Source organism: Phalacrocorax carbo, chromosome 7, assembly GCF_963921805.1.
Source record: "Phalacrocorax carbo chromosome 7, bPhaCar2.1, whole genome shotgun sequence".
NCBI lineage: Eukaryota > Metazoa > Chordata > Aves > Suliformes > Phalacrocoracidae > Phalacrocorax > Phalacrocorax carbo.
In genome coordinates, this window is record NC_087519.1 from 27,369,349 (window position 1) to 27,389,088 (window position 19,740).

Below are 19,740 nucleotides of genomic sequence, written 5' to 3' on the forward strand. Positions count from 1 at the left end.
AATCTACCATTTGCAATTTTACATTAACGAGCAGGACTCTCCTGTCGATGGTTCCAAAACACACTTGACCTAAATTCTCCAACTTCTGGTACCGTATTTGATGCAGCAGTGAGATAGTAAAGATTCCAATACTCCCACATTTCTGGAGCAAAGGTACTATGTATTTAATTTAATGAAAGTCCTAATAAATGTACCATCAACAATCTCATCAAAACTTAACAGCTCTGCAAAAGCATTCAGAAACAACCCATGCTGTGCAGTTTACTCCCCTTAAATCAGACTCTGGTTTGGCTACTTTTCTTACACGTAGTGGACTAATAAACAGATGTACATTAGTAGGTCACGATCAAACCACCAAATTAGAAAACGGGAGGGCCCTTCCAGGTCAACACAAAAATCACATACAAGTTTAACTAAATACATTTTAATAGGACATTGTTAAATCTCATGAGGGCTAAAAAACACAGATCTCAGGTACTTGGGTTGGCAAATAAAGACAAGAATACTAAGAAGCATTTTCCACCATTTACTCATTATCAAAAATATTTTTCAACTCTTCTTGCAAAACAAAAACAAAAAAGTACAGACTGGACACATACATCACATTTTTCTTTCCTATGGCTTTAACCCCCCACCCTACCCACCCCACAAAAAAGACGGGGGGAGAAACAAACCAAAACCAACAAAAAGATCTGACCACATTCACAGAAAATGACACCATGGTACACTACAAAACAAAAGGAGGTGTCATTTGTGTCCAAAGGTTTTTGCTTATTTCTTAGGTGAGGAACCATCATTGTACGTGCTTTGTGCCAAATCAAAATACACCTAGTGTTAGGTCAGAAAGCGCTGCGGGGCTCATGGGATGAGTGAAAGGAAAGACGGAAGCAGTAATGTAACTCAAAAAATTCACATACTATTTTAACATGCTGTTGAAACAGGAACTGCCTTCAAAATGAGAAGGCACTGGTTTGTGTTCTAGTCAGCCCATGTTTAATTTGTGCTGTATCATTCAAAGAGGAGAAATTTACGCTTTCACATCATCATCTTTTTTAGGCTGCCAGTGAAACCCTAAATGCAAGACTAAATTCTTCTGCTTGCACTCTTATTTAGGGTTTACACTGAAATAAACCGTTCTTGCATAAAGCTGAATTCCTACTTTCATTTTAACACTTTCTGGGATAAGCTTTTTGACAACTTTGTGTTATATCTCCATTTTAGAGCCTTTCAGCCCAGGTGGAAAAGCACTAACTCTCAAAAGCTACTTTCAACATATCAGTGAAAAAATGAGATAGATTCTGGGTGAAGTTATATAGCTTATTCTGTCTAACAGACATCTGAAATATTTGACCTTAGATGGCAATCGATCCTCTCCCCCAGCTGATAACTGCTGCAGAAGTCCCTGTGTATCCCAGGCACTGATCGGCAGCAGAGGCAGGGGGAAGGAGGGGGAATCAGCCAAGGAGTTTCTCTGTAACCCACAAAATCCCCTCTCTTTTCTAGAAGTAACAGCAGTAAAATCAGCAGGAACTCAAAAAAAAAAAAAAGGGGGGGGGGGATGGGGCAGGCACAGAGGAAAGAAAGAAAAGAATGGTGCTAATAAAACTTGAGCCTTCTTTGTGTACAAATAATTTTCTTGCCCCAGCTGAAACAGTAACACGTCAAACAAGCCGAGTTGGCACAGTGGGCAAAACTGATCAGGAATGTGACCTGTGGAATTGTCAAGAAAACAAACAAAAAAAAAGAATGGTGGCCTTAACAGGGCAGCACACCCAAGTCAGCAGTTCGAGGTCCGTATCTAACCAACTGGTCTTCCTGACCCTTGTCTGGAGACTGAGCTGCTTTTTGGGCTATTAGCTTTCTCAATATATTACTAATTTTTTTTTTAATTTTTAAACTATTCCATTGAGTAGATAACCAATTCTCAGCGTCAGAAATTATCTACCCTTTTCAGTCTGTATTCTCCAGCTCAATGCTGTGTTTTCCTACAGGAATATTAGGTCATTTGTCCAGTAGTGGTGGCCGTAACTAATCGATAATGACTGTTCTACATCATAACCTAGCACAGTTTAGATGGACTAACTAGATACCACCTTGCCACATTTAAGCAGAAGCTTTGACTGAGCACAAAGCATGACCAAGTACAATGAGGTTAAATATATTCCTTGCCACAGATCTTGTGATAAAATCATTTACATCAGCAATTGATCTCAAACTATGAGGTGCTGTAAGAACTAAAAACAGATTTAAGGGTAACTCCTCCATTATCTGCAACTATTTCCCAGACACTAATACACATAACATAGCAATGAAAAACACTTGATACAAGTGATCTAAACGCAGGAGCTCCAGCAAGTTAAACAGAACCATAGCTGCCTTAAAACTGTAGCAGTTCCCCTACTGATGGCAGGGAAAAGAAAGAAAGATTCAACAGTCATATCTCATGTCTATAGCTTCATCCAAACTTTTATCATCGTGTGTACTGGCAGCTAAAAACGTAGTTACTGGTGACCCTGTCACATTGATTACACTGGTGCTTGTGCTGGCATTGCGCACTGCAATGCTTGTCACATTAATGCCCAAAGTAAGCCTAGTCTGCTCCAAGGCCTTTTCTGGCACTGCAAATGCCTCCAGCTTCTTCTCCCCGTTAGCCATGTATGAGTTTTGGCAGCCACGGCATATGCAGTCAAGGCAGGCTTTGCGGTTAGAATAGCAAGGGCAGCGTTGGCCACGGCATGTAAGAACACTTGGATTTTGGGTGGCACGACCACATTTACACCCTTTCTTTTCTTGTGGCTTTTTATACACAGTTTTTGTTGGGCTTCCTGGCATAACGTTACTGCTAGGGACTTTCTCCTTTGCTTTGTCTTTTGTTTTCAGCACCCCTGGTTTGGCTTTTGGGTGAGATTTCTTAGGGGCATGTTCTAAGTTCTTTTTCATGCTTTTGTTGGACATGAGCACAGTTTTACTTATTTTGGGAGTAGTGCCTCCATTAGGTACAGTTGCAATAGGCTGCAAAGACATTTTGTTTTCCTGTTTCACTGTTACGGGAGCTGATGCTCCCAATGTTGGGCCACAGATGATGCTGGAAATGGGTAGAGGTTGAACCTTTTCACTGTCGCTTTCTGATCGAGACCGCTTTCTGTTTAACTTGACCACCTTGGGCGTCGCCGCTGTACAGGATATTCCATGAGGAGAAGCATCTGTGGGCATGAAAATGTTATGGCTAAGAGGCGGGGGAGAAAGCTGCAGGAAAGGACCATTAGTCATGTTTGCTTCCAAGCTGGGCTGCAAATTAGAATCACAGACTTCAGTATTTGAAACGGTCTCTAAGCTCCGGAGAACTTCCTCAACGCTAAGGAGCAGCGACCCACCTGGTTTTATATCCTCACTGAAACTGCAGATGTCAATGCCTGTCGTACACAAGTCACTAGCAGAAACTGTATCGCACACAGGCTGCAGGCTGCTAGAGATATCTTCAGTTTTTATATACTCTCCAGTACTACAGACATCAATTGTATTTGCGTGTTCAGGAGAAGGAATATTCACTCCAAGTTTATCTACCGAAAGCCCATTACAATTGGGCAACCCGTTGATAACAGAACCTCTAATATCGATGTTGTGTGTGCTTTCAGGTATTGACGTAAAACTAGCTGGAGGATCGGTTGTGAGTTCTGAGGTTGAAGGTACTGGGGAATGTGTCAAAGCCAAGGCTGTATCGGAAGATTTTTCTGTCTCTTCGTGGAGGGGTGATCCATCTTTGAGCAGAGCCAAGAGATCAGCAGAACAGTCAACTGCTTGAATAATATCTCGTGCCAGTGGAGTTTGCGTTATGTATTCGCAAAGTTTCTTATAGCAGTTCACTAAGATGCTTAGCTGCTTATTCTCCTCAAACTGTTCGTAGTCCTTGCACCAGCTACATGACGGTTTCATCATCATCTTCTTGCCTTTACAGCTTTTGCAGACATAATGCTGGCATGTGGAGTTGGTAGGAGCAATAGGGTCTTGTAGCAAATTTCCTAAGGAAAAAAGAAAGAGAAAGATTACAATGGACTCAAGGCAGGTTTCCAGGATAACATGGGATGAATTTTTTCTACCATCAAAAATATTGCCTGAGAAAGTTCAGGAAGTCACATGACAACATGCCATCCAAACAATAGTCTATACAAATTTTCACAGCCACCATATCTGGTTTCCACACAAAATTTATAAAAATAATAAAAAATAAGAAAACCATCACACCACAAATTGTTGTGCTGCTGCAGCCTTCAGAAACACTCTTAACTAAACCACTACCAGTCCCCTTGTCCCCTTCAGCAGTTTCTTCCTCTGAAACTTACAGAACACAGAAGATTTCTATGAATTTACCAAAAATGCAACAATAAACTCCCACAAAGAGCTAGTGCAGAGTTTTAAATGAAATTAGTGACGACAAATGGCAACAGAGCAGACAAAAACCCTAAAAGGAATGTAAAAATTATGAAATATCAACCCCAAAAGGAAAGAAGACACAGCAGACTTTGTTTTACTTTTCGTTTATCTGGAACTAAAAATAGAGCCTAGTTTTGTGACAGTCACTCTGCAAGCAACAAATACAGTTAAATGGATCCCATGAATTCTTATAAGCTTTGACTAAAACACCTAGGTTTATATCTGAATAAAAAAGGGGGGGGGGAAGAGACTATATTGCTCTCTAAGAAATTACTCTTGTGCCAAACCAGAAGGTGCAACAAAGTGACTATCAACATACCCCGGCAAGCGGTGGCTCACAGTTTTCCAGTTCAGACACATATCAGTGAAATAAAACAGTGGTACTGTCATAGCCATGATGCTAAAATACTTTAAAGTGTCAATAACTGCTCATGTCCTGGGCAGGAGTGAAGAAATCAGAATAAAGGATTTTGTATGAGATCTTACTGTTAAGAATAGAAAACTAAGAAAAATCAGTTGCTGAAGGAATCGACACACCTGACAGCACAGAAAGTTTCAGACACCCAGTACTGACAATGTGGAAGGTGATGTCTCCAGATCTCTGAAATGGTAAAAACCTGGAAGAATATTTTTGTTTTTATTTAAGAACAAACCAAGTAACACATAAAGATAAAATATGAAAGAACTGAGGTAACGGAAATTCTGAGTAGCAATAATCCAGCTAGTAACTAGATCCAGGAAACGACAGTATTTCTTTGCTATTTCTAGCTAGTTCTAGGCCACACAGATATTCTAACACCTGAATTAAATTTCAGAGTATCTATAGCCATCTACAGCAACTGTCTTCCCCTCCTTTCCAAGTAGCAGATTTTCAGCTTTGATCAGACCTTCCTCCCCAAAAGGAGCCTTTGTTGGATGAGTTACAACCACCAGTGAATTCTCACCCAGATTTCCCAAAGTGAAAACATGCTGTTACAAAGAAAATAATAAAATGGAGCAATTTGAGATGAGAAAACAAAGTGCATATATTAAAAGACAGATTTAAAAAATCCTAGAAAATATAAAGATATTTTCTCTCATCACTCACTTGCCAAGGAAATTTTTATCACATGGACCTTCTGTAACCAATTTTCATGATAGCACTTTGAATGGATGTAATTAACTGGGCCTAGCTGAGTGGACTATGTTGCCATCCAAGGAAGAAACCCCCAACCTTTCTACCTTTTATTACCTTAGCTGAGAATCCAAGCCCTCAGGCAGAAGAACAAGACACACTGTACTAACCCTTGGCTGTAGTTGCACTTAAAATATGAAACTTGTCCCTCGCTGTAGCTGTTACCAAAACATTCCACCCCCTTTCCTAACCTAACCCTCTGTATTTTTCATTATTCAAACAACTTATGGAAATTGAACTTTTTGTGCGTGTTTCAATAGGAAATTTGCATTAGCACAGTAATTCCACAACAGTCTTGAATTCCATGAGTGAGCAGACTATCCCATTTTCCCTTTGAAATCTGAATCCCTTCATACTTCTTCGGGAAGGGGCTGCTCCAGCCCTCTGTCTGAGCTGTCTTTCAGTAAAAGTGGCTTGATGTAAACTGGTTTTTGAGCAACAAATAACAAGAATGAGTGCTGAAGTCATCATTACATCTTTTTTTTTTAATAAACTGAGAGGAAATATAATTGTTTAGAAAGTTGACAGGTGGCATATCTCTACACAATGTCAAATAATGAGAACTGTCATTACAGCATGACTGGAACAGGGGCTGTAGGGAAGCACACAATACTTGAAACACAGCTAATCAAAAGCTGTTCAGGTCCAACACTGAATAGAAGAAGCTGTAGAACAGAGAAGGATTCAAATCACAACAGCAATACTTGACAGGAAATACATTTCACAATCAAAGACTAGGTATTTAACATTTCTTTGCTAATCTAATGAGGAAAGGCTAACTGAGGAAGGGTGACTCCACAAGACCCCACCACAAGAAGACAATAGCAGAACACTCTTCAAGGTAAGCAGTAAAGATTTAAAGCCAACAGATGGAACATGAAGTCACACAACCCAACCTGCAGTGCAATTTTTTTTTTTTAAAAGTTCCCTTTAAATTACACTATATAAACAGCATGCAGGCAGAGATGTCCATCATGGTCCTAAGACTGGATTTGACTCTGTGAGAAAAGTCCCTAGCTCCCGTGGGGACAAAAGAAAAAAAAAAAAAGCAGCTTTAAATCACGTCAGCTAGTCTCAGAAGTCACGTCCTTTAACACGAAGAGTTCACCAACAACTGTCCATCCCTTCTGGATCTTGAGTCTTTCCAACAGGACAGGCAGAAAGCCCTGCCAGGACAATGCAGGAGGCAAACATACCTAACATACATTCATTTAATGCTTTGAGATGTCAGAAGCCATGGTAAAACTACACTCATCCACAGTGCTTCCAGGACCAAAAGCCCACCAACGTTAATACCCAATGAAAGAAAGTGGTTGGGTATGCTCCTTGGTCCATCTTTAGCCTCTTTTTCCTACTTATGATGACTAAGTATGAGTTATGATGATCAATGCTTTACAGATTATGAAGGACTAAAACACTTCAGAGATAGAACCAAATAAACAATATACCAATTTAACTTCTAATTAGATTAAAAAGAAAAAAGTCATTACCATCCATGCACTTTATTTTTCCCAAAATAAATCTGGCTGAAGCTGTTTTATGGGTGCAAATGCTAAAAGAGGATACTGAAAAACTTAAGCTTCCAGAAGCTTTGAGAGAAAAAAAAAAAACCACAACCAACCATGCAGACAGACAGACAAGACAAAACACTTTACACGCTCTCAATAAAGGAAAGAACAGAGCAAGTTCTACTCTCAGTAAATGCCATACAACCTACATGGGAGAGATATTAGGAATCCCTGAGCTGAGGGAATATTTTCAGCTTGAGCTCGTATCTCATTCAACATTCATTCTTCAAAGTTTCTCTCTCATATGGATTCTCTGGCATCTAACACTCTCTTCAGCTTTACTATCACTAAGCTAAAAAAAGTCAACCATGAGATGCAAATTCACAGAAGATTAAGTTTCATTACTTCTAATACGCAGGGAATGGTATTAAGTCAGCAACACTGTCCCAGGAAGACAACACCCAAACTGCTACGCAGAATCTGGAGGTACTAAGCTCTGGGACGTTCCAAACTGCCATATCATACATGCTCCCAAGGCATAACACTCATCTGATGCTGCAAATGACCAGATCTTCCCAGATTAAGATTATTAACTATTATTAAGATTATTAACTATTAAGAAAATAAAGCCAGGAAGGATTCCAAGATGGTACCTAGTCCATCCTCAAACTCTGAACAATAACCATACTGAGTTAGACCAAAGATCCATCTAGCCCAGTAGGCCATCTCACCAGCAGCCAAAAGCAGATGCTTATAAGGTCACAGAGTAAGAACAAGGCAAGCAACCTCTTGATACTTGCCCAGCTTTTAACCATTATGAGCCAAGATGCTTTTCATGGGAGATGGGGTTTCCACGTACTCAGTAACCTCAGATTCTCTCCTTAGGCTTGCCTCATCTCCTCTTTAACTATTTAAATGTAATCGGTCACAACAGGCCTTAACAAGAAGTTCCCTGGTCAACCAGTAGTTGTGCTGAGAATGACCTTTTTGTTTTGAATGTTACCCTTACTAGTTTCACTTGACATTATCTGGTTCTTGTGTTGCACGAGGCAACAGTCAACCCCTATCCTCTCTTCCACGCCACTCACGGTTTTACAGACATCTACCACATAACCCTCCAAGTAGTCTCTTTTCCAGACTGCACATAAGTTGTTCCTTATATTGGACTGCCCTTCCCCTAACTCTTCCACAGTTCTTTTTGGAGATGGGGGACCACAACTGCAACAATGTAGGAGACAGGTGAACCACAGCTTTAGTGCTGTAATAACATTCTCCTCTTTTTTAGCATTTGCTTTGCTTTTTTGATTGATACTCAGTACTGAGCTGATATTCTCATGGAGTTTTATATTGCAAGGCCAAGATCTCACTTTTGGCTGGTAGCCATCAGTGCTACCCCTTTCTGTAAGTTTACAAATGTATATAGATCTGCAAGATATTAAGATGGTGGGCCCTGAGAAAGTAATATTCTTTCCATGTTTATAATTCAATATTTATCTAAGCTAAATTTGTCATTTTATTGTGCAGTCATTCATCTGGCACACCTTCATTTTTACCACCCTAAATAGCTTGCTATTACTAAATTTTGCCTCATCTTTTCTCACCGTCTTTTGCAAGGGGTATATTAATACACCAAAAGCAAAAATCACATTCTTAGAAAGCCTCCAATAAGAGGCTTTCCCTGAACAACATCACCTCTTAACTATCCTGCTTTCAGAAAGGTTTACTAAATGTCTACATTAATACGGGCACTTACAATTAATAAGCAGCTTATACAGAGGAAATACTGTTAATATATTATTTACAGAACACCACAGCTGTCCTGGAAAGGCCGCTACCAGGAGGGAGGTCATTTAAACCACAAGGAATACTTCCTATTGTGTTCCTTAATGAGCATTACTTCACAGCTGCAGGAAGAGGGGAAGCATCTGCAAATTGTATCTCAGAGACCAAAGCAAGGAGAAGAATTGGGAATCAAAGCAATTATTAGCAATATCCAGCAAATGCCTTCCAAATGGATGAAATTCACTGGGAAGAAAGACTTGAATTGGAACAGGTCACCTCCTTCCATTCTCATCTATCCTCAGCAAAGGCAGAAATATAATGCCCTACAAAAGGGAACACACACAAATAACTAATGCAGCGCCGTTGGAAAAGTCTACTGAAACATAATATATTGCCTTTTTTAACAACTCAAAGTCTTAAGAATGATGTAACCATTAAATCTTAATCTGATGAAGTACTCTAGAAAAAAAAATATTATGACGATTTTGACACAGGTAGAAATAAATGTATTGCAGGGGTTAATCTCCAACATTGGTCTGCCTTCTTGGTTGCATTCATATCACCAGAAATCACCATTGTTTATAATGCACAGCAAGTGAGGGGAAAGCTTAACAGCCCAGCCCTCTACTCCTTTCACTCTCTACCTGACTGACATGGCGTGTCTGCCACGGAACACATAAGTATGACTGGCATCCATGAAGAAGGGAAGAAGACAGTAAGAAGAAAGCTCACCCACACCAGTTAATCTGTTAACATCAAACATTATAGTCACCATGACTTTGTTTTTCAACCAAGATTACAAAAAGCTTCTGTGAACTTTGGATTAGTCAGACAGAAATTCTACAGCTCTGTGCATCTAGCAAGTTTTAAAAAACAGGGCACTATAATCAATCTGATGAAGCATACATATACTTCTAGATTTAAAATTAATATGGTTATTACTTCAAGGTGCTTGCCATATAAGCTAGAGATTTAAGAGTTTGACTGCTACACTTTCAGCATTTTCATTTCTGGATTAAACATGATCCGATTGTTTCTACTAAAATAACTAGCAACAGGCAGTAAGGTCTAACAAATTGCTATATTCAAGCTTCGTAGTTAACCACCTCCTGAAGGATGGGAGCTAGTGCTCACTGACTGGTGATGCCACTTGCTAGGCTTCCTGAAGTTCATCCATCTACCTGCCGCTCAAGTACTTTGGCTGAAGCAGCCTCTGAAAGGAAAAGACTCATTCCCACCACCACCTTCCCTGCACTGCTCCCTTCTTCAACCCCATGCAGCATCTTTTCATCTAAGAAATTATCAGCCAGATCCGATTAAATAAGTAGCTTAATAAGGTTTCAAAGCAAAACATGCAAATATGATTATAAATGCAGTAGCATTTGCAGTTTGATAAAAAAACCTAAAAACACTATTTGCAAAACCATTTGACGATGAACAGGCAGGCATATCATAAGTAGAGAAAAGGTCTGTTAACCATCTGCAGAAAAATACCACAAATGTGTAAGGTCTGTTTTATATGGGTGAAAGATCTGGATGCTTACTAGAAAAGGAGATAACTAAATACACTCAAACCAGAGAGAAACTTTAAGAGAGGTTACTGCAAGGGACAGCTGCCAAGACAACAGTGGAGAGTCTCCTTACACAGATATCAAGCCCTAACACAAACCTGTTCCAAACTGTGCACTTAAGATGGTGGGCTTGAACCATGGTCTGGTTGACAGATTTCACAAACACTGCACCGAAGTCAAGAGGCCGGCCGATCACCAGACAGAGGTTTGTCCTACTCTTGCCCTGACAAACCCGCCCTGGTAGAAAAATGTTTGGCAACTTTTCTCATCATACAGATTCATAGAATGGTTTAGGTTGATACAGAAACCTACTGGATCACCTGGCAGAGATGACCCACTTCCCGGCCTTCAGAGAAAAAAAAAAAAACACGGGAGAAAAAAAAAACACACACACCCCCACAAAACCCCAACATTTGGAGCGACCACACTCTTGCTTGAGAAGGATGAAGACACAAGACACATCTGCAACATTACTAGCAAAAACCTTTGAACCTATGTCTACAAAACACAGACTGTAAGAAAGAGTTCACAATGAGAACACTAGAAATGTACTTAAGTGTTTTTTGTGAGACAAGGTTTCATAGACAGAAATATAGTTTTATTCAGTTAAAAACTAGAAATAGAAAAAATTGCCCAAGACTTTCAGCACACAACCCCTTTTCAGATTTGAAGCAGTTAAGAGTTTACCTGGGAACTGAACAATAGTATTTCTTCCTGAAAAATGTCACCTTGCTCTTACATCACCACAACTACAACAGCAGTGCCACAAGAATTTGTCCAAAGACATTCACAAGCATTGACAGAATTCCCGTCAGGTGAAATGGAAACATGGGGGAACACACACTTTAAAAAAAAAAAAAATTAAAAAAGACTTATTTCAAAATTTTATCAGATAAAACATACTGCTGACTGTTACGTATCTCTGAGCATCCTCTGTCAACAAACAACTATGCAAAAATAGCTACAGAAATTATTACCCTCATATAGGGATGGTCATGACTGAAGAATTAATGATAACTTTGGAAAAATAAAAATTGCACTAATTTTGCCTGAATACCATGGGAACACAAATTAATCATGACAAGAATACAGTTAGACTATTTTTCTGCGTATTTGGAGAAATACAGTCAACCTCTTTAGGTAAGGTTCAAGAAAAAAAAACAGAAATATGACAACAAATTGTGTTTAAACTGTAGAAGGGACCGCTTTGTTCTCTGACTCCACTCCCACATAATAAACAACAGAAGATATTTTACCAAGTCCTATGTCAAAGTTACATTTCTGTTTGAAAATCAGTGTTTACAAAAATCACTGACTGGAAAAATTCTAAATGTATTCTTAACAAACTATGTGGCAAAGTTCAAACCTTGTAATGAATAGGTTTTAAAAAGATAAATAAATTGATTTTTTTCACCATCCAGTGTAGAATTTTCATGTAATGATGTCTTCCAAAGGCCAAGGTTGCTGTATTTTACGAGGCTTTAAATGGCAAAGTTAACATTTCTCCTATGTGTATAAGATTAATTTAACATGTTCCTATGCAGCATAAACACTCGAGAGTTTAAACTTTCAAAGAAAGTTATCAATCAAGTTAATTATACTGATAACAAACAAAAAAGTAATGAAAACTATTTTTTTCCCACCAAACAAAAATGCTCAGGCCATCAAGATTAACTGCACAATCTTAAAGTAAACTGTGTTCTTCAGGCCCACAGGAGGAGGAGCAAGCCCTGTGCTGTGACTGCAAGGCTCAGGAGACAGAGAATAACAAATTACATCATTAAAGGACTTCAAAGTTAATTCCTCCGTAAGAGCAGGAAAATCTTTTCTCTGGAAAGCACAGTGCTCAAGAAAGGTTGTGCTGTGAATTATTTCTCAAGTCATATACTAGATGCAGAAACTTTTTTTCTGGCCTCAAAGAACTCCAACACAATATCCAGCAACTGCTTACTCCTCCATATTTAGTCAAACTAATCTGTAAATCATAACATAGTAAGAAAACAAAACCAAAGAAATCTGTGTTTGAACGCACTATGCCCATAGATCTGGACAATAAGTTGTCCCAATAAAGATGCCTCTTGGCAACACATTAACTTTTCTTTAAACACTCCAAAATGCAATCAGTTTAATCAATATCCTCAGGCGACCATCAAAACCTGTCGATCATCTCCCACTGCCTCGATGAGAAACACGCACTCAAATCACATCAGACAATACTGCAACCTTCTTTCGAAGCCTGCTATCAGCCAGCTGTTAAGGTGGAAACCACAGTTACTTCTCTTCCTACTCCTCAATTTTGTTCTAAGACAGAGGAGTATTTTTAGTTTAGAAACCAATTTAAATTCAACTGGTAGAACTTTATGTCATCAAAATGTATGCAGTACAACACAGACAACCTTGAAAAAGCAGTTCTCCAAGGAGTCACACACAGGATTTAAAAACAGGAAAGGGAAACAGTGAATTTGAGTAAGGAGATTTTAAGAGGAAGAGAAATCATCCAGCATGTTCTTGGCCAAAAATTGGTGTATTCAGAGATGTGTGAGCAGACATTTTATAAGCAACTGCCCATGCTGGCTATCTCCAAAACACGAATAAAAAGAATACCTGCAGCAGAAAGATTTAATAGGTACTTTGTCCTGTAGTCCATGCTGCCCAATAGCTGTTTCAGAGAGTCTCATTATTTTGCACATTCTTCAGAAATTCAGAAATATTTTGGCAACCTTTCACATAATTTTTAAGGAGAAAATAAAATACTTTTAAAACTACCAATATGTGATAGCTGGACAGTATTTTTTTATCATTGAAAAAGGAGGAAATAAGGAAACATCAGTGAAAAAATACCTTAAAAAACCCAAAGCAAAACACAAAGCCAGACTACTTTTCAAACATAAAAGGCAACTCTGATCTGGCAGCACAGATCATGAATCAGTCTTCACTCTCCTTAATCTAAGGAGAATGGACAATGAATGAGAGTTCTAGGCTATACTCTTCCATCACAAAACTTAAATACACTTTTTCACTTTAAAGCTCTGATATCCAGGCGTAACTCACTTAGCCATGGCTCACCCCAAAGAGAAAATCCAGTATCACACATATATTTAAGTTTTATTAGTAGTGGGAATTTGTTTCTTCTGCCTTCTTCCATCTCTGTGACTGGAAATCAAATTTTCTAGAAAGTTTAAGTCTATTTAGGTGTCACCCAACTATCGTCCCTTCTCTGAAGGGCATCACGTATCTGCTGCATGCCTCAGATTGTCTCAATACCATCTGTGGGGGGAAAGACTGCTTACTCTAGAGCCATCATTCGCTTACATTCCACTTGCTTGTGGTGCTTCTTCCCTTAGCTATTTGTAGAAGTTTTCATCTGAAAGTTTAATGAAACTGTACAGGTTTGACAATGACCCAAAGACAAACTATAGCCTAAAGTAATAAGCTCTACTTGGGATCCATAGTGACACCACTGAGAGCTACAGATAAGGGGTCTGGGGGAAGCAGTCAGAACTGCAGAAGCAATGGAGAGTTAGCTCAGCGAGGGGAAAGAAAGAAGATGAGGAGCCTTTACAGGTCCAACAACACAGACAAGATGGCACAAAGATGGAAAAATTCACAGACCTCAATATACCATTAACGGTGAAGAAGTTTCAAACCTACCTAGCAGAATGAGTTCCGTAAGACTCAACTTATATTAACAGTATAAAACTTCCAAAAAACAGGCTAATACTTTTACAGAAGAGCAGAATGGAAATAACATCCCTATACTAACCTTGTAAATAGGAAAACAAAAAGTCTACAATTTTTTTTTAATCCATGCCATTCCTTGTGCTTGGGAGTTGCTTCTGTAATTCACCTTTACCAATTAGGCTTCAATCCTCTAACTAAAATTATCAAGAGCTACCTCAAAACGCTCAAGAGAAGCTGTGTGAGGTACCAGTCAGTACTGTCACATTGTTTCTTTGTTCCTTCCCACTGCTTCATCTCCCCCAAGCCACATATATTCTCACATCCCCTTACTTAGATTACAGGATGTTTAAGGCAAGAACTATATTCTTCTCCTGTACTTCTACAACACAAGCTATAGCTGGGTTCCTAGCCAAATGTAAAGCATTGTCCTAAAGCCATGCGACCTTTCAAGAACCTTCCCATTCTAAATCAGCAATATCTGTCTTTCAAACACTTTTAAAGTATCCTTCAGAGGTTCCAGGATGAAGTTTTCCACAGATAAAAAGCTGATCTGACTGGCAATCTCTTACAAGCATCTTAACTGCATTTCAAAATAGGCTGTTAATGCTGAAAAGCCAACTGAACCTTTGAATGACTTGCTGTAACCTACATGATATCTGAAACAGAGAAAGGCATTTTAAGATTCTTGTCCCAATAAGCAGTACTTTTAAAACACAGAAGTTTGTTGCATAAATTCTACTAAGCTATTTTTAAATTAAATGTGGTATTTAACATGCAATTTAGTAATAATCACTTTAGTCCAGAGACCGACGCTCAGATTTCACATCCTCAAAACACATAAGGCACATACCTTCTGTCTAATGCATGCTTGGAAGTTTGTTTGTTTGTTTGTTTGTTTTCCAGCTCTAGGAAATACCATCTTATACAACCCTGTAGGAGGACAGCGCACTACCTACACCACCATCTAGGAAACTATCACATGATCCCACTTAAAGCCTAGAAACATACACCGCTGTACCATCAACATAGTTTAACCTTTGTAACTCATTAGGTAAGACAGAGACCTCAAATCCACCTCAAACAGATTTAGCTGACTAATTTACAATGGCATATTGTATTTACATTATGACTTTCTACTGATGGAACTTCATGTGTGCCAATTTGGATCTAAAATCAGAGCTTTAATTAGAATTTCATAATCTCTAAAAACTTCTGCCACCCCTACTATGTGAGCTGGTTTAAAAGACTTATCAGATCAAAAGGAAATTAGTTGGCTTCTGTCTAGTGGATTGAGAAAATAGTGAAAGCACAATAATCTTAGCTGATTTATATAGCTGTCACCAATTTCTTCTAAAAACAATTCTCTAAAATTAAAGGGAGTATCTTGACTGCGGAATTAATACCTACGGCACAACAAAGCATTACAGAATGCATTCAGAGAGATTAAATACTGAGGAAAGGCTGATGGCATAAAGAGCACTAATTTGGGGAGTAATTTCCCGAGGGAAGTCCTAGAAGTCCAACACTTGGGACTTCAACCAAGTTTAGGGGTTTTATGCATTACTGATAATTCATGCAGCATTTCTCCCATAGAGCATGATTTTTTTAAACATTTACCATCAAGGGTACATTCTACTAAGATCTGTACAAGGCAAGTACCAGACACTCGAAGTTCCACGTACATGAAGCCATACCCAGATATTTGGATCTCATGGTCTAAACAGACAAATAGGGTAGAAAGCAGCCAGAAAGAAACACCTTTAGATATTTAGAACAAAACACACACAAAAAAACTACCCCACTGTCAAAACCTTTTTTATGACCTTACATATGCAGAAGGTATAACAGCTCTTAGCACTAACATGTACAAGAGAAAAAAAGTACTTTAAAAATATCATAGCCAGGTCAGAGGGCCAGAGAGAGAGAGGCACCAATATTCACCCACAACACAAGTGGGAGAAAAGGAACACAAAAACCAAGCAAGCAAAAGAAAGTCAATTTGCCTTTACCAGTCTGAGCTGAAGATTTACAACTGCTGGTTCACACCAGCATGGAGAGTTTTGTATTGGGCAGGACCACTCTCCCATGACTAACTGCCTGCAGGTTCAAGAAAGACTCTACTAACTCTGAAGGACAGAAACTGTACTTTCCTGCATGGCTTCACAAAGAGCCTAGCATTTACTGAGGCCTCTGTATGCTGCCACACCACAAACAGGAGCCCCAGACACAGAGAGAGAACACTGGGGAATCACGCGTAGACAAAATATCTGAAACAAACAGTGGCTACAGTTATCTGAAAGCTAGCCACAGCAGGGGAAAAAAAAAACCCATAAGCCAAAGCAGTAACCTTAAAATTCAGAGAAAATAAGTGTTGAAAAGAGAAACTGGAACCATCAAGAAGTAGTTTCTAAGTAGGAATAGCCATAGAAGCCCAAGTCAATAGAGAAAACAAACTAAAAAGCATGGTCTGCTCTACCAAACTGAGAGTAACAGAAAAGCCAAGCAAGAAAAGCTGAAGAGGGGGGAAAATAGCTCAGGAATTTGGGCAGGGACAAATTAAAGATAGACGATTTCAATAGCACACAGTGTAAAAATAAGATTGCAAAAGGCCAAGAAGGGAAGAAGTCATGGGAAAGAGAACAAAGAACACATTTCAAAGATCAGTCTTAAAATGGAAAGGCCAGATAGCACAGTAGTTAGAAACATGTAGTCCCTATGTAAATACCTTTTTTTAAAAAAAAAAATTCTGAAAAATATTAGCATACTTTTAGGCAAAAGCAGTCTGACCAAAAGCAAGAAGGATTTATGAGGGAAAAAATCAGTTAGGGACTGCAATTAACAGGGTCTAAGGTAATACGCAAGAGATAAAGAGCAGAGGTGCATCAATATTGACATCAGGGTTATGCGAGGGGGAAGAAAAAGAAAACCCCCAAACCTTAGACAAATTATTTCAGGAAATGACGATGCAGTGATCCTGGGAACAGGCTCCCTCTTTCCCAGTACAAACAGATCTCTATTTTCTAAGACTTTAAGTAGGAGGAGCCAATAGCTACGGGATAGGAAGCATCAGCACTAGTCTAGCAGCCTCAACAGTTGGAATCCTGACCCTGTAAATAAACAAAATATTTAACTTTATAAACCCCAGTAATTCAATTAAATTTTAGTGTGACCACACGCATTAGTAAAGGTAAGTCCACTATGGTTGCATGTATTTAAGTCCACTCTCTTAGGAAAATACAAACACACACAAGGCTTAAAACTACCAGAGGAAAAAAAAGGGGAATGAGGAAAATTAATCAAGTGAGAGGTCGCATAGTTTGGGCTCCCTCTCCCAACCCCGACCAAGGCTTCAAGGGAACGTTCAAGAAAGGCTGACAGCTTGTTCCAGAGCTTCCTACCAGGAATGGACATGTGCCCCCGCTTCATAAACACGGCAGAATGCAATTCCTTCCCAATGTTCCCCGGATTGTAATACTGAAATTCTGGATGTCTGCCTTTGCCCACAAAATGCAGAATGCTTTATTTTGGGGGGAAGGGAGCGAGGAAATCCTAGCAGACTTTCAGCCTATTTGCTTTTAGTGATGATTACTGTTATAGGATGATTGCCTGCTACGTGCAAAAACAAAAATCCAAACATTGTTTCTGTGTGCTTAAAATTCCTTGTTTTAAACCTGAATTACTTTTTGTTCTTTACATTTCAAGGGGCTGGGGGGGGGGGGGGGGGGCGAGGAAGCGGGAGAGCGGGAGGAATGAAGTTTTTCTTCCCCGCCTCTACGGTCTGTATATTGTTTTGAGTATCTTTTATCACGCTTGCTCATCACTTTTTTAAAAAGCAGTTAATTCCACTGTACCGGCGTATTCCAATAACCACGAATAACTACCATACCCTTTGTGAAATAAAGTGTTGCCTTTCGGGCAAAACACGCTGTACTTAAAAAAACCAACAGTTTCTTTCCAGCTTGCCGGGCTATCAGCCCTCTAACACCCTCCTATCTTTTCGACCAACATTACCCGCAGAGTTCCACCCACACACACACACACACACCCCCTTCCACGCTTCAGGTTGTTGTGTTGTGGGGGTGGGTTTAAGGCGAAAAAAATATTTCAACTCCACCTTTTCCAAGTTGTAAACCCACCCCCCAGCGCCCCCCCTCCCCATGTTGACGGGGGCTCATCCCACACCGGCTCTCGGGGACGTGGGGGGTGTGGGATGAGCCCGGCCAGGGGTGCGGGGGTTCATTGTGCATGGAACAAAAGAAAAGATCCTCACCGCAAACGCAGCAGGAGAGGGACTGCCTGAAGTAGGGCAGGAGCTTGTTAATCTCTGTAAAAGACTGGGGATCCCCAGGGTCGTAGTTGAGCACCAGGCGGCTCGCTGAAACGTAGAGAGCAGTGGCATTCACCGGGTTCATCGCAGCCGCTCGCACGCCGCCGGCTCCGGGGTGAGAAGAAGGCGCGGCGCCGAGTCCGTGCCCGCCGAAGGGGCAGGTGGCCCCGGGGCGGGGGGAGGCCGGGTGTCACCTTGATCCGGGGCCACCTGAAGCCGCCCGACGGCGGCGGCGACAGCGCGGAGGCCGCGGCGGCCCTGTCAGAGGGGCCGCGCTGGCTCCTCCTCCGCCTCCAGCGGGGGCCTCGCTCCCGAGCAAGCGGCCTCGGCCCGCCCGCAGCCACACAGCGCAGCGAGGCGGTGGCGGCGGCGCTACTCCAGGCTGCGGGCCATGCCGGGCCGCCCTCCCCCGGGCCCTGCTCCTCTCCCAGCGGACGCTACCTCAGCGGCGACCCGGCATGGCGGCGACCGCAGGGAGGAACCGCGAAGCCAGCTCAGGGCGGCGGCGGAGCCGGGCCGGGCCGCGCCGCCCGATCCGGCGGCGGGGGAGGGAGGGAGGGAGGCGGATGCACCTGGGCCTCAGCGCGGCCGCATCACCACGGCGCCGCCGCGGCCTACCTCCGCGGGGGCCCGGTGGGCTTTGCCCAGCTGCGCGGCGGCGGGGCGGGCGCCGTTCAGCGGAAAGGGGATCAGCCCGCCCGATCCGCTCCGCGCCGCAATGTCAACGGCAACCGTTAGATCCAACCGTCACTGCGGAGCCATCGCCGATCCCCGGTCTGAACCGCCCGGCACTGCGCATGCGCCGACGGGGCCGCTGCCCTCCCCGCAGCCAGGGCCCATCCCGCGGCGTGGGGAGCGCGGCGCCCCCTAGCGGGGCCCGGGGGCGCCGTCGGCCCTGAGGAAGCGCGCACCGCCGCCGCTGCAGCCGCCTCCTCCTCTTCCTCCTCGCCGGGCGGGCGGAGCGGGTCGCCCGCAGGGTCCCTCCGGCCACCACCCCGTCCTCTGAGGCACTGCCCGCGCCAGAAGAAGCCTCTATCTCCCGGGAGGCCGCGCATCTTGAGTGACCGGGCACCCGACGCTGCTTCGCGTTTCCGTCATGGCGAACGCCTTCCCGCTCACCTCCTCAAGCTGAGGAATCGGACCCCGCCTCTGCCTTAAACCATCCTGGAACCCGCCGCCAGGCCTGTCAAACGCTTCAGGCTTCCCGCTGGCTTCCAGGCTCCGGGTGCCCCTTCCACCCAGCTTGGAGCACGTCTGCTGTGCCCA

The 19,740-nt window shown here is 41.7% G+C and overlaps 1 protein-coding gene across 2 annotated transcripts; it reads right to left on the reverse strand.

Moving 5' to 3' along the window:
• Positions 1-513: 513 nt before the first annotated feature.
• Positions 514-19,254, reverse strand: MSL2 (MSL complex subunit 2). Of its 2 annotated transcripts, none has more exons than XM_064457178.1 (2): positions 19,093-19,254; positions 514-4,019 (listed from the first exon to the last, which is right to left on the reverse strand). In XM_064457178.1, the coding sequence occupies exon 2, from the start codon at positions 3,937-3,939 to the stop codon at positions 2,428-2,430; it is 1,512 nt and encodes a 503-aa protein (XP_064313248.1). In that variant the 5' UTR covers positions 3,940-4,019; positions 19,093-19,254; the 3' UTR covers positions 514-2,427. The 2 variants fall into 2 exon arrangements, with proteins under 2 accessions (XP_064313248.1, XP_064313246.1); XM_064457176.1 differs by having other exon boundaries at positions 18,418-19,254.
• Between the last annotated feature and the right edge of the window lie 486 nt (positions 19,255-19,740).

Excerpts from the sequence above, each read along its gene's own strand:
- MSL2 (XM_064457176.1), bottom strand. The coding sequence starts at position 18,559 with ATGAACCCGGTGAATGCCACTGCTCTCTACGTTTCAGCGAGCCGCCTG. Across the intron at positions 4,020-18,417 it reads CCTCTCCTGCTGCGTTTGCG|GAAATTTGCTACAAGACCCT; the intron begins GTGAGGATCTTT and ends TTTTTTCCTTAG.